This window comes from Buteo buteo, chromosome 1, assembly GCF_964188355.1.
Source record: "Buteo buteo chromosome 1, bButBut1.hap1.1, whole genome shotgun sequence".
Classification (NCBI taxonomy): Eukaryota; Metazoa; Chordata; class Aves; order Accipitriformes; family Accipitridae; genus Buteo; species Buteo buteo.
In genome coordinates, this window is record NC_134171.1 from 13,502,470 (window position 1) to 13,516,681 (window position 14,212).

The 14,212-nt window shown below is 38.6% G+C and overlaps 1 protein-coding gene across 6 annotated transcripts in view; it reads left to right on the forward strand.

Moving 5' to 3' along the window:
- The window catches only part of PPP2R2C (protein phosphatase 2 regulatory subunit Bgamma), a 201,900-nt gene that overhangs the window by 173,179 nt on the left and 14,509 nt on the right, over positions 1-14,212 (forward strand). For all 6 annotated transcript variants that reach the window (XM_075040841.1, XM_075040849.1, XM_075040868.1 and 3 more), the window contains one exon: positions 12,628-12,797. In XM_075040841.1, coding sequence (XP_074896942.1) covers positions 12,628-12,797 — 170 coding nt within the window. The remainder of the gene's footprint in view (positions 1-12,627; positions 12,798-14,212) is intronic.

The window sequence follows — 14,212 nt, forward strand, 5'->3', positions numbered from 1 at the left end:
CTGTATTTCAGATGCTGTTCCGAGATTGTAATGGATGTACATATATTTATGGGTAAAAGGTCCAATGTAAAACTTATAAAAAATACCTGGATGCTGAGCATGTGTTGTGAACTTTTGGGTTTACTCCTTTTTCAGACCCTTTGTTATCCAAATTGCTATAGCTGGGCTAAAGTCAGTTGCAGCTTTTGGGGGAAGGCCCTTCCATTTGTACAAATCTAGATAGTGCCATGAATAATTACTGTGCCATACTGTATAAATAAATTACACGCTAATATCTGTAGTGTAAGTCACTGACACAGGCTGTTAATAAATAATAGTGTTCTTGAAGATTTCTAGTTTGCTAAACTCAGTGGCAAAATCTCTCTGTTCAGCATTAGTGACAGCAACACTACAAGGTTTCCCTTATAAATCTTTCATGGCTCTGACGTGGAAGAGACAACAGATTTCTTCCCTATCTACTCATCCTTGGTGCCTATGCTGAGATTTATTAGCAAGCTGCCAATTTCTGTGATGAGTTGTAATGGGGACCTCTGTCCCTTAGAAAAATTATCTCAGACCACCGAATCTATTCATAAGGCACTGAAACAATATCAGGTCAGTAGCTGAGTTTTAAATGGTCATTCAGATACCGATAAGGTGTGATAAAATGTGTTGTTTTTCTAATAGACTACCTGAAGCTGCTTCTTATAACACCTCTTTAATAGATCACGCAATGCTGGGTGAGCAATCGGAAGCAAAATGTATGTGGCCATTACAAATGGATATCCAGGAAAGCCCAATCTGTAACCATAGGGCAGATACATACATAATATTCTTCTGTGTTATTATCAGACTTTGCAAGTAGTGGGAGAGAATTCCATCAAAATATTCTGGAGAAGAGGTCAAAAAAAAAAGATGAACGTCTCTGCTTATTTAGAATATTAGAGGGATGGGAATAAGGAAGAAGGTGTTCCTGCAGTCCATGGAGTTATAGGTAAAGATTTAAAACAGATGTGAAAGTCAGACTCAAGCAGCAAGAAATAGGGAATTAATTTAAGTACTACAGAAGCTTTCATCTAAATAACATACGTGGCAAAATACCCAATGGCCATCTTTGAAGTGTTATTCAGGCAACATGCAGGACAATGCAGTGTGGAAAGAAGGCAGTATATGGGAAATCTGTGACAACAGCGAAACAAGGGAAGGTAACAGCTGCAAAAGTATCATTGTTAGAGCAGTTGGCTGGGAACATCCAAGAAATAAAAGAATTACCCCCTACCCCAAATTCCATAAGTTCTCATGCAAGAGATTCAGGTGACAAGACAAGCGTAAGGATACTGTTGCAGTAAGACCGTCGTGACTAAAAAATACTTATAGCAGTATAATATGCAACTGTTCAATTAATAAATAGTTGCTAATTTGGTTTTGATCTTTTCTTGTTAATATTATGTTCAGAGCTCCTTATAAATGTGCATGGAGGTGTGACGGTCTGACAAATTCAAATGTCTCAAACATCCGCTAAAAGAGCTTTGGTGGACAAAACGACCTCTGTAAAAGTGCTGGAGTTTTGTGAACAGGACAATGTGGACAGAGGAGAGGGCCCCACGGAGGGTGGGAACGCACTTCTCCAAGGCCCCAATTCCTTATCTTAAGTGACCAGGAGAAGGAGCACAATTTATGCCTTCCTGGAGGAAGAAGGCCCCATGGAAGCTGGGACTGTGCTTCTATCTTAAGTGGTCATGCCAGCAGGAAAAGAGAGGCAACTCCACAATGAACACCCCCCCCCCCCAAGCTCACTGATCGATTCCAGTGAACCCCAGGTGTGAGAACTGCGCATGTTGAGATCATCAACTAACACACTATAAAAGAGGAGAGAACGAATCCTCAGTGCGTGCCCTCCGGAACTGGAACTCTACGCTGGCTGGACCAACGCTGGACCCAGGACTGGTGAAACCCTTCTCTTCTTTCTTTCTCCTTTCTCTCATTCTTTCTCTCTCTCTTTTCCTTCTCTCTTTTCCACAGTCTCTACACCTCATCCTTTGAAACATAAACCGTTGACCAAGTCTGAGACTAGGAGTGGATCTAGCCGCCCCTGAGCTCCTCTTTGAGAAGGAGTCCAGAAAGCAAGGGGGTCTGCTCTGAACCTCGTGACTCAACGGGAGGGCTCTCCTTCTGATACATTTCATGTTCCTTTTTCCATTTCATTTTTCTATACTTTCCTCCTCTTCTCAAACAGCGGCTTAATGACATGTTACAAGGTTCATATTAACAAGTTCATGTGTACCTGGACAAAGTTAGCTAGGTTGAATAAATGTTGATTGTTGTTTAAACTCCCCTGGTGTCGTTTCACCTTAATTCTGACAAAGGAAATCCACGAACCTGAGTTGCTCCAACTTTGGGACGCAACAGGAGGTAACATCATTCTTCCAAACAGCTTGTAGACTAGATAGGTGCACATGGCTGTTTAAACAAATCCTCTAATAAAGCAATCAGCTAAAGAAAACTGAGCTTGAGCATGTGAAGTCAGAAAAAAATGAAGAGCTTTTTCAGTAGTTAATCAGAATTATTAAATTCAGTATTAAGTGGTAAATAGAAACTGTATAGTTATGCAACATGGAAATTTAAGTCACTCAAGAGTATAACTGCTATTGATATTCTGTGTAATAGCCTAAATATCTTAAAGTCATTGCATACTTCAGAAGTTGTAATCTAGTTAAAAGCCATATGTTGCTTTAAGGGATTTTTTTAGTGTTCATTTCTTAATATGTATTTGTAGACTAAAATCCTATTTCTAATTATCCATTACCCATGTGAAAAATTTACAACAAAATACTTCAAGGAAGGAGGAGCTACAGTTTCAAGTTTATTGCTTCCTGTGCTGTGGTGGTCTTTAAAATACAGACTTTGGGGTTACATAATGCAGTTAGCCTCTGTCACCATTAGCTCATGCTTTCCATCCCCCATACAGACTTCACAAGCTTCTGACATCTGCATCTATAACGGGAGCCATTTAGAGCCCCCCTCCCTTTGACCAAAGAAGCATTTGTAGATGACAGGCAATCCTAACAGTCATCTTCTCTGGAGTCTTCCTGAAAGGGGCAAAGCAGCTCAGCTCGTGCCTCCCCAATTCCATGGCATGGATAATTAATATCTTAAAAGTATAAAATGGTCTTCGGAGCAATGCAGAGTGAATTTGGGGTTTGGTTTGTGACCCAAAGATGGGGATGTTGTCTTTTTTTCCTTTTCCACATTTATTTGAAATCCAGGCATGAAATAAATGCCAGCCCTTCCCCAAGGATAAATGCCACTATCCTGTCAGTCTGGCACATAACTCAATTTGGTTATCTGCTGGTTTTTTGCCTTTGATTGCCTTTGATTTTAAACTTAAAAATTCAGAACTTTGGAAGCAGCCAAAACAGAAATCAAGGATAATCTACTTGAATATGTTGAATTTTTAAAATTAAGTTAATTATACTTACTAGTTATTTAAAGGAGGTTGGAATTTCAGAGATGAGACAGCTTTCAGATCTCTAACTGAATATGGATTATCTTTCATTTGCAACAAAGAACAACCAGATGCACAAAAAAGCCTGTGACAGAATACCCCTGCTGGATTTGCTAATTAATATTGACCTTTCCAAATGAATGATGCTTATTGTATGACTGGAAGAGAGACAACTTCGTTTTCTTTTATGTGAGCTTTACATCTAAAATATGCTTTTTATTTCTGCATATCAGGTTATCATCTGAGAGAGAGACAGCCACCCTTCTCCTTTTGTGCATTGAGAGGCCACTGTCAAAGTAATGTCCACTTCAGGCAAAATCTGCAAGGTTTCATGTGACAGGAGTGAAACTTATCTGAGTTCCCGTAATGATTTGACCCTATGCTTTAATAAAGGCTTGTTGTCCTTACCCTAATTCTGGATTTATTTTATAAGCATGCACTACAAAGGCATATATTCATTGCTGATTTTATATCCCCAATGAAAAAATGTACCTGCATCCTGATAGTTTTGTAATTATGACTGTCACTGAAGATCTGTTACTACAGTTTCACGCATGCTAAACTAGATCCTGGAAGGGATCCTTCCTTGTGCAGGAATCCCATTGAAATTTTGTAGAAGATTGCCTTTAGCACAGGCTCCAAAGCTTCCATTCTGCTCAGTTTGGATGAATGTATAATAAAGACATTTAAAACATGGCTAATGAAAATTTCAAAGTGTTTCTACAGAAATGCAATTATGTCTATATAGTATTTCCTCCAGTTGTGCAAGATATGTTAAAATTAAATCAGAGGAAGAAAAAAACTGATTTATGTACTTCTAGCTATCAAATAGTAAGAGGAAAGAGAAAAGCCTGAAGCAATGGTAAATGATTTATGATTGAAGAGGTGTTTCATTAACCCCTCTCCCCCAGCCACACACAGATAAAGCAAATAATTGCTGTAAGATTGCTTTAATTATTCAGGCTATTAAAATTCCTGTCTTGTTTGCTTAATTTTTTAATAGCAACAAATACTGCTTTTCAATGTCTCATGAAACTGACATTATTCTTTCAAGATCCTGTTTCACTGGGGGATAAACCCCCTGACTTATCACTAACCTTATATATCAAGATGGGAAAGACTGCATGAATTTGGCTGTAGAGTAGTAGTTTTGTGTCTCACGAACTCTGTGAGATTGCTCACAACATGTGGCATTAAACATGCACATAAGTCTTTGTAAGACCAAGATTTAAAGAGGCTTGATCTTCTAGATCAGCTTTGCGTTTTTTCACTTCCTTGCCCTCTTTAGCACCATTTCTCTTTATTAACAAACTCACTGGCAAAGTTACATTAATATAAGCAACTCTGTAGTGAAGCTCCCACCCACTGATCCTTAGCTATTGATCTGGCTTTGCCTTTCAGCACTAATGCACTATCCCTTGTGGTTTGTGACAAGCTGCAGCAACTCACTGCAGATGGTAAAACAGATTCTTAAATATTGATTTGAGGCTCCACTTTTAAAAGCCATACTCTCTAGAGGTATTGATGAGAGTCTAGTTTTAATATTGGGTCATTGCATAAAAGAATGTTTTACGATAGGTGGAATTTCAGCCTTGTGGTGCGGAGGTAGCTTCAGAAACTTGCTTTTACTTGAAGGAAAATGATGTGTAAGTGACCAGGGCATGAAGAGGTGCCCTGAATTATATGAAAAGAAATAGAAAATTGAAATATAAAAAGATACTGCTTGTTCAGTTTAAAACAGGGTGAGCAACTACAGGCTATGGTAACATAAAATGTTAAATAATTGTGGTTACTTGTTTATACTTCATGTCTTATAAAATAATTGTATTTTTGATTGCTTATGAAGGTGGACTCAAAAATTCCCACACATTTATAACCATATTAATCAGTATAGAACACAAAGGCTAGATTGTCACGTTAGCAGAACATCCTGATCTTGAAAGAGAATTTCTGAAGGAGGTGAATGTATGAGTGGATTGGCTTAATACAAAAAAATAAAACTTTCAGAGATAGTGAAAGATAAAGTAATAATGGTAAATCAAACTATTATCATAAACAATTAAGCTAAAAGGCATAAAGAGACCATGAATATCAAAGGGAGCTTTGCGATTGGTCTTGACTCATTTAGAATGAACTTACAAACTCTTTTGTATGAAATCCTAAAGTAGATTTCAAACAGTGCATAATAATGACTATACCTGGGCAGACTAGAGGTCCTTCTAGCCTAGTATTCTGGCTCTGATAGTGGGCAGTAGCAACATCAACAGAAAATTTAAGAACAGAGCAAGCGTACAATCTTTAGCCTCTGCAATTTGCAGTTGGAACATTGCGGTTCAGGGAGTTTAGTCACAGTGAACTTACTGCATTTAACAATACTCAGATGGATGTTTGGGGTTTTTTTTCCTTGAATTTGTGCAGTTACTTTGAACCTGTGTATAATTTTTACCATTCACAGTGTCTTTCAGTAAAGTCTTTAGTAGCTTAATTAGTCATACATAGTACAAAGAACCATCTGCTCTGTACTTACCCTTTCCTAGTTTCACTTGGTGACCCCTACTTGTTGATTGGAAGAGACAGTGTACAAAGTGAACTGTCGTTCCCTATTCATCCTTTCCATGCCACTCTTAATTACAAACCCCTCAGTCTCTCCTAGGCTGAGGAGTCCCAGTCTGTTTAGTCATTCCCCGCATCAAAGTAATTTGATACTTCTGGTCATTGTTATTGCCCATTTTTGTGTCTTCTTGAGACCTCTAACACATTAGAGATAAGACCAGAACTACACGTAGCTCAAGATGTAAGCACAACTTGAATTAAATGGCACACAAAAAATAGTGCTTTCTGTGTTGAATGATAGTAACAAGTGTCATGGACTTAAAACAATGAATGTGATTAGTGTTTTTATAGAAATTCAATGAAATTTAGCTTAGGTTTTTTATACTAAACTTTATGAAATATATGTGGTGGAGCAAATCACAGCTGTCTTGGGGAATGGTGCTAATTTGCCATCTAAACATACTAGAGTTTTGTGAGAAACATTTAATTAGTATAACCATGTATTCCAGAAAAAAAGAATGTTTGGAAGTGTTTATTTATGAGCTATCAGGAGAGTATATTGGTTCTTGTTCCTTTTGTAAGTTGCTGTGGCTAGTCTGTCAAGATGGGTGAAACTCCATACATTTCAAAGTACCATTTTCCAGTACATTTTAATCAGGTATTGAAGCCATTTTCATTTGGGATCTGAAATGAAAGAGAGATTTAATTTAGATGATAAATTGTTTGGCCTGAGACTGCATCTGTTTTCTGTGTTTATGAAACTTAAAACCTGCTGAGAAATTACCTGATCCACCACCAGTATTCCCAGGTCCAGTTGAAATACACCTGTTGTGTGTGTACCTGTGTAACCCAGAGGTTATCTGAAATAAGTCCTTAGTTCAGCCTAAGTGCAGACTGTTTGCATGCTTGGATAATAAAAAAGAAAATTATTCTCCCTCTCTTGTTCCAGCATCTTCGCTGTCTCTGGCCTCTATGGTCTTCTGCCTCCTCATTAACCCCACTGCCTCTTTTTCCAGTGTTGCCAAAACTGTCTTTACCCATTTGTAGCTGTGACCCTTGAACAGGAACTGGAGAATTTTCTACATCCATTAGCTGTCTTTGGAGGATTTCCAAGGACTTAGAAATCTAAGTAACAACACTTAAATGCCATAAAACTAGAAGTTTTCAGGGCAGGATACAAGCTATAAACAGTATCCTCTAGGAAAAAAAAAAAGCTTAATAAGTTAATATTTGTTCATAAGTAGAAAGAAAATTGCTACAGAAGCAGCTGTGGGTTTTTTCTGCTATAGGGAATGACTTTTTAAGGCTGCTAATGATCTTATCCTATGAATGATGCGATTTCTTAGCAAATCTGTGGAGCTGGTAAGCTTTCATCTTCAAGTTTTCCCTGGTTTTGTTTTTGTCGTCCCTGGCCCTGGCCCCTCCCAGGTAATCACATGTTCTGCAATATGTGTAAGCATTCATCTTTGCTTTTCTTTTTAAATATATTTGGCTCTGTAGTAGCAAAAATTTGGTTTTATCTGTAGTTCTGCTTCTGGTCAGCAGTAATAGAAATTTTCAAGGTTCATATCTTTATGCCTTAAGCAATACACATCATTATCATCAAGGGTCTTCTCCTTTGCTAGTTGTCTGTTTCTCTTTGTTTTGTTTACTGATATTTCATAGTAAACCCTTGCAGTTATCATCAAATGCTCAGGCCATGATAACAAAATTTTGGCAAAGCTTGTACTCTATGTTTCTCTCTTTTTAAAGCAATGAAAGATTTGTTTAACTGAATACAGTTGACATTTCTTTTATCCCATCAATTCATTATACACTTATAAATTCAGTTCGAAAATAAAAAGTAGCTCCAGATAAACTTTCGTTACATTAGATAATTTTCTAACCCCTGGCCCATATTATCTCAGATACCGTTATTGCTTTCCCTTTAAATAGATCATTCTTCTTTGTGATTTTAAAAGCATTAGTTGTGTTTGTATTTTGGAACCATCTGCCTTGCAACAGTGCTGTGAGTACCTGTGTTTTTATTTTAACCAGACAAAAAAGTGAAGGTAAGAGGAAAAGAAGTGGAAGGAATGTTGAAAATTCACCCAAGACATTACCCAGGGTCCTATAATATAATGTAAATAATCATGCATGCTCCTTGTTGCGATGATACAGGATTTTGTGTGCTATATTGGATTGTGACACTGCACCCACCATATGAGCCATTTTTAGCATTATTATTATTTTTTAAAGTTCACATATGCCAGAATTTACACCCTGCAATGATTAAAGCTCTGCCCAGTGAACAAAATATTAATTTTCAGTGGCGCTGGGATCTGGAGAACACCAATGACTCCATGAAAAATGTGCATCTTTGGAAATGGGAGAAACAAAGAGAAAAACCCTTTATGAGAACATGGGGGTTTTCATTTTCTAAGTTATTTTTGGCTATTGCTGGGATAATGGTTAACTACAGTGGAGTGCACACAGTAGTGCTGTTTGATTTATCACTTTCCTGTGTTCCTAGCTGTTTGATATCGCTCTTTCACAATTACATATTTGGGAAACTGGAATATTGTACAGCAGTGAAAGGTAGCTGGCAAAGCTGAAGAGGAAGGCAGTATTGGTGACTACCAGCTCTTTCTCCAGACCATTATAGTGGGATTTCAAAGCATGCACTCACACCTTGTGGCCCTTGCAGTTTGTGTGGTGCGTGTTGAGTGGAGCGAGACATTCCAGTCTAAACATTATCAGACATTTTTGGCAATTAATGTAAAACTAAGGACAAGATGTGTAAGAAAGGTTACATTCACATGTGCAGCCCTAATTTTTGTCCGTCATTAGTTCTTGTTTAGATTTGAACTTGAAGAATAGTTTGGGTTGGGTTTTTTTCTTTATTGGATGTGTCTCGTCCAAAATGTATAGCTTTCAATTTTGTGGAGTCAGGCTCATATTAAAATAAATGGTAAGTTGCAGTGGCAGCACCTACAACACCCAGAGTGCAACTCACTGGCTTGGTGAGAGCCACAAGGGTGTTAGTGGGAAGCGCGTGCACCTCACTCTTTTTAGCTACTGTCCGAGGCATCTGCTTTCTTTTGGCCAGTGTCTAGAAGGCAAGCTGAGTGAGATGGACCTTCCCACCCACTCCAGCTGTTCCTGCCACCCCCCTTTTTTTTTTACTTTACACATCTGCATATATTTCTGCGTGATAAATGCACACCTTAGAGATGCCTTTTCTATCCATTGATTCTAAGGAGAGTCTCCATGTCTACATTACATCAGAGAAATTCAAGGAACACTAAGAATTTTTTTTACGAGAGATGAGAGTTTGTTTTTCAGCAGATGGCAGTTCCTTCTGAAAAAGAAGCAGCATATTTTTCTGCTGCAGACTTTCTTCAGGATTCAGGAAAACAGTGCTCTAGCAAGTATCCTTCACCCAACCCATCCTTCTCTCCAAAGTCTGGACTTCTGTGAAAACCTACCCGGGTTTTTAACTTGTGAGCAGGAAGCCGTGCAGAGAGGGATTGAGCATTTTTATTTCCCTAAGCAGACTTCCCAGTTTACCCTTGTATCTGCCAGCAGAGTAAGGAGCAGGAATGGTGTCTTCCTTGGAGGCTCCTCCCCACCACTGGCTGTACTCAGAGATATGCTCAGCTTCCCTCTGTAATCCCATGATATTTCTCTATTCCACAGTCCTGTCATCAAGGTCATATTTAAGTCTGAGCAGTGTCATGTGAAAGCTCAGCACACCACACGATTTGTGATTCCTGTGTTCGTTAGTTTGCAGCTAGACAGGTAGCTTTGTGTCTTTCATACAATTAGCACTGTGAAGATTATCAAGAACAATATTAATGAAAGTTAAATACCCTTTTTCATGGCAAAAGCTAGTTATTAAGAAGTTAATCAAGAAATTCATCGAGGAGTATAATAGAATTTGTAGTCGCATCTCAGTAAAGTTCTGATTCCAAGTCCTGGTCTAACAAGATTTATTTAGATATAGAAAAATAAGCTAGACTTGAAGCCTTGTGGTTGTGGTGCTGATTGCCCCCTGGCATAAGAATGGCCTCCGAAAGACAAGTCTAAACTGTAATGAACAGAAAATGTGTTTCCAGTGCAGGCTGGCAAACCTGGTTTTGCAAACGGTGGGCCAGCACCGTGTTTTCTCCTATCAGCTTGAGGAGGCTGGGGTTGAATTTGAATTGCTTGCCTGAACTGAAGTCCAAGTCACGTGGCTGTCACTGCTGTTCTGTCTCCAATTACTCAACTTGTATTAGCCAAACTGAATAAAAACTATGCTTTTTTCCAGTGTATGCATAAACTTATGCTGATGCTAAACCAGAAATAGCCAAGACCCAAGAACACTGCATCTCACCTTCATTTCCTGAGGCCAATGCCTTGTTCTGGTTCTCTGGCATATGCTGCTAGTTGCTAAGCTTCTCAGTAACACTGGGAGCTGCTACTTAATTTCCTATAACAATTTTCCTGGCTTCGTTATGCTGACTGTAGGAACTATCTGCAAAGACTTGCTGCTACTAAAATTTCTACCACTATCATTCTTTCTGTAGTGATATGAGGCTTTCATGCCTACATTAGTTTCTGCAGTTAATTAATCTAAGTCTTTCTAATACTTACTGTGGTACGGATAGAAAAGCAATGAACAGTACAGATAAAGGATGAAATGGCTTAATCTCATTAATTAACAAAATACAGAGTATCCAGGTACAAATATTACTCCTCTTTTAATCATTAGGAGTTGGAGGAGACACACAGAGCCAAGAAAATACATCTCAGCTATAAATAAAGGTGTAGTTCAGTTAGTGTGGAGTTTGTTGGTTTTTTTTTTCTTTCCTGGTTTTAATAGCAACCTCACATCATAATTAGGAGGATGAAATTCCTGCCAGCCAAGTACATAGTTTGGACAGATTAAAGGGAAGAGGTATGAGAAATGATAATTGCTTTGTGCTTGTCAGACTTCTATTGAAAATCTGACAGGATAATTACAAAATACCTGCTTTGCAGAATGTCTAGGCAAATTTTTAAAGAGCTATTTAAAGTTGTTCGTTTACAATCTGTCTAAAAAGAAAAGTTTTTTCCCCCTTTTTGAAGTAGTTCATTGCCATTTAGATGTGTGGTACATGTTCAAATATAGACCTTATTCTCATTGCACGCCTGGCTGCATTCCACTGCCCACCCCCAAAGAAAATTGCCCATAATTTTTTGCATTACCCCACATACTCCGCCCACGTACTCACCCTTAACTTTCAGCAGAACATTATTTCACCTGATGGAAACTGTAACCTTGTTGCTTTCAACAGTCTGAATCATAGTCATAGATAAATTAATTGAGAAAGAAATGTTCCAGTGGACTACACAAAAAACTCTGTTTTGACTGACAGTAAAAAGTTGTTCTACTTTCAGCACATTTTCATGTCTCGTCACACGGCTTTTCTTTACCTGCTTTTGAAACTTGAAAATGACACTCACCAAATTGCCAATTTCCAAAGAATATTCTAGACATAGGTGCCAAAACCCTACTGATTTTGCTGAGAACTGAAAGACCCTGGAAGCCTGACTTTCTACTAAAGTTCACTGTATGAGGTCATTTGGATCACAGGGCCACAGATATATGCAGAAATGCTACAGAGTTGCCCTAGGCACCTGGTAGGCAGGGCTGGAGTTAGTGCAGGCTTTTTGGGGAAGGATGAAGAGACCTTGGTGATTAGTGGACTTTTAATAGATGAAGCAGAGCCCACTAATACCAGTTGTTTCAAGTTGCTGCAATTCAATGGGAGTCATCCAGTATCATTATTATGTACATCTGAACAAGGATGACCAATCTTCTAGTTACAAGAGCTGCATTTCCCTGTATGGAGTTACTGTAAGCAATATTTCCTGATTCCCTGCCTTGTTGGATCATGCAATGCACCGAACAGCTAACTAGCACATACAGTGAGTTTAGTGCTTTCCAGAACTGTCAGCAATTGCACATCAACTAAGTAGTTCATGTATCCACGTGGTAAATCACTGTATATTTTCTGCTCACCTCCCAGGAAGAAGTAATTGCAATTTGCAATTGCTTTTCAAAATTCTCCTGTTCAGTCTCAGATGCCTTCAGGCATGATCAGTGAGTAGCCTGCACGCTGGCCAGCTGGTTCTGGCAACCAGGGCAGGCTTTGAGTAACCACCCTTCCTGGGGATGCCAAGACTGTTGCGAGACCACATGTACACCTTTCATGTAACAGGGACACCTGAATTTTGGTTATGTCAGGAAGCGGGATGTGCGGACCCCAGAAAGGTTGACCATAGATGAACTGCCTTGCTACAGGTAGCTGTAGTCAACTAACTGGTGTATTTACATAATTTCCCAAAGTCGTGCTTGGGGCCCATAGCTATAAGGTTAATTATTGTAATATTTAAAGCTTACAGTTTGTATTTTTATATAAAGGTAAAAGAATATATTAAGTGCTGGGCATATAATTAATTCTGTATCAAGTTCCTTGGTACATTGAATTACATGTTTCACAAGAAATACACGGTTCAGTTTGTACAACAGAGCATTTTTTATAGAATTCTAATTTCTCTCTTGCTTCTTTTTCTTTGAACAGTTTATGAAGAACCAGAAGACCCCAGTAACAGATCATTTTTTTCAGAAATTATCTCTTCAGTGTCAGATGTCAAATTCAGTCACAGCGGTAGATACATGCTAACAAGAGATTACCTCACTGTCAAGGTTTGGGATCTGAACATGGAAACAAAGCCTGTAGAAACATACCAGGTGGGTATCTCCTACGTCTTGAAATGCAACAACATAAAAGCATCTCACTGTTCAAAAACTCAATGTTTTCCTAAACTTCTCATTGCTTGGTCTAAGAAACAGCTAGCTAAGAGAGCTGCTAATCAAGGTGGCTAAAATCCTCACAGTGGCATCCTGGTAGTTGGAAAAGGGCAATTTCAGCATTAGTAAGGAAGTGTAAGGCCTGGTGAGTCAGGGTAACACTCACTGTGGATTGTGCTCTTGAAAGAAATGATGCTTCTAACAAGGGAAATCATCTCTTCCCTTTGGCATCTGTTTTCAAATGATGTGTTTCACTATTAACATTTAAAAGAAATTAAGGAAAGGATTTTGTGTATTGCTTTGCATTCTGCTCCCACTGGGACTGCTGAGAGTTTACACCTTTATCATTTGAGAACTTTTTTTTAAAACTTCATCTATGCGTTGTCTCCCTTGTGCCTAGTTCTAGAAGCTATTAGTGTTAAACCCTGACATCACCACTGACACAGCAGTTTGCGAATGCCAGACAGACACATCTGGTTGCCTGAATTCATTGTGATATTATCCAGACAAAATGCCAGTGGCTCCAGCCAGCGCTGAGTTTGTACTCTGACATCTGTTCTGTTTGGCAATAGAGGGCTGAGCTTACGTTTTTTGACTCTGCCTTGAAGAAGGAAAATATGCCTATGACACAGAAACTGCTTATTATGGAAATGCAATGAGGAAAAAACTGTTAAGCTACCTACAGAAGAGTATGTAAAGTAGGAAAAATGTCATTCATCTGGCTCATACTGCTTACTTAGCGACAGTCCTGCGACAGTGCTGGAACCATCCCTTGTTTTCTGTGTCTGTATAATGGCAGGTGGGGTACAGTAGTTCACAGTAACTGTAATTAAGATTGGTTTTAAAATAACATGTAATGAGAATTTGGTAGCATGTCTTGTCAAAACAACTGAAATTTTACATCAATAATGTTGGAGGTATTTGTTAGCTAGTGTTTAGTAGACAAAGTGGGCCCCAGTGTTTTCCAATGCACACATTAAATTTTGGTGGATACTCTTCAGTGTGTCTTCTGTTAGTATTGGCATGTCTGAGCCTGTATACCTTTAAAACTACAGAATTGGATTTGCTCTGAAAATGGCAGTACTTGTAATGCTAAATGTGTTAGAAATGTTGATGTGCTGTGAAAATGGAGTGGGAAGGTAAGGGCGAGACTGTGTTTTATATAACAGGATTGTATCTCAGATTTTGGGAACTTAGGTAATGTATTATTTTATACTTATGCTAATGGAGTAGGCAACCTTGTCCCTGGAGAGGAAGAGCTGGTCAAGCCAACCTGTTTGTCTTGATTTTGACATCTGCTTTTACTTCCTCATGTAGGTAGATGTGAAACACGCTGGCCACCTTTAAATCAGTCT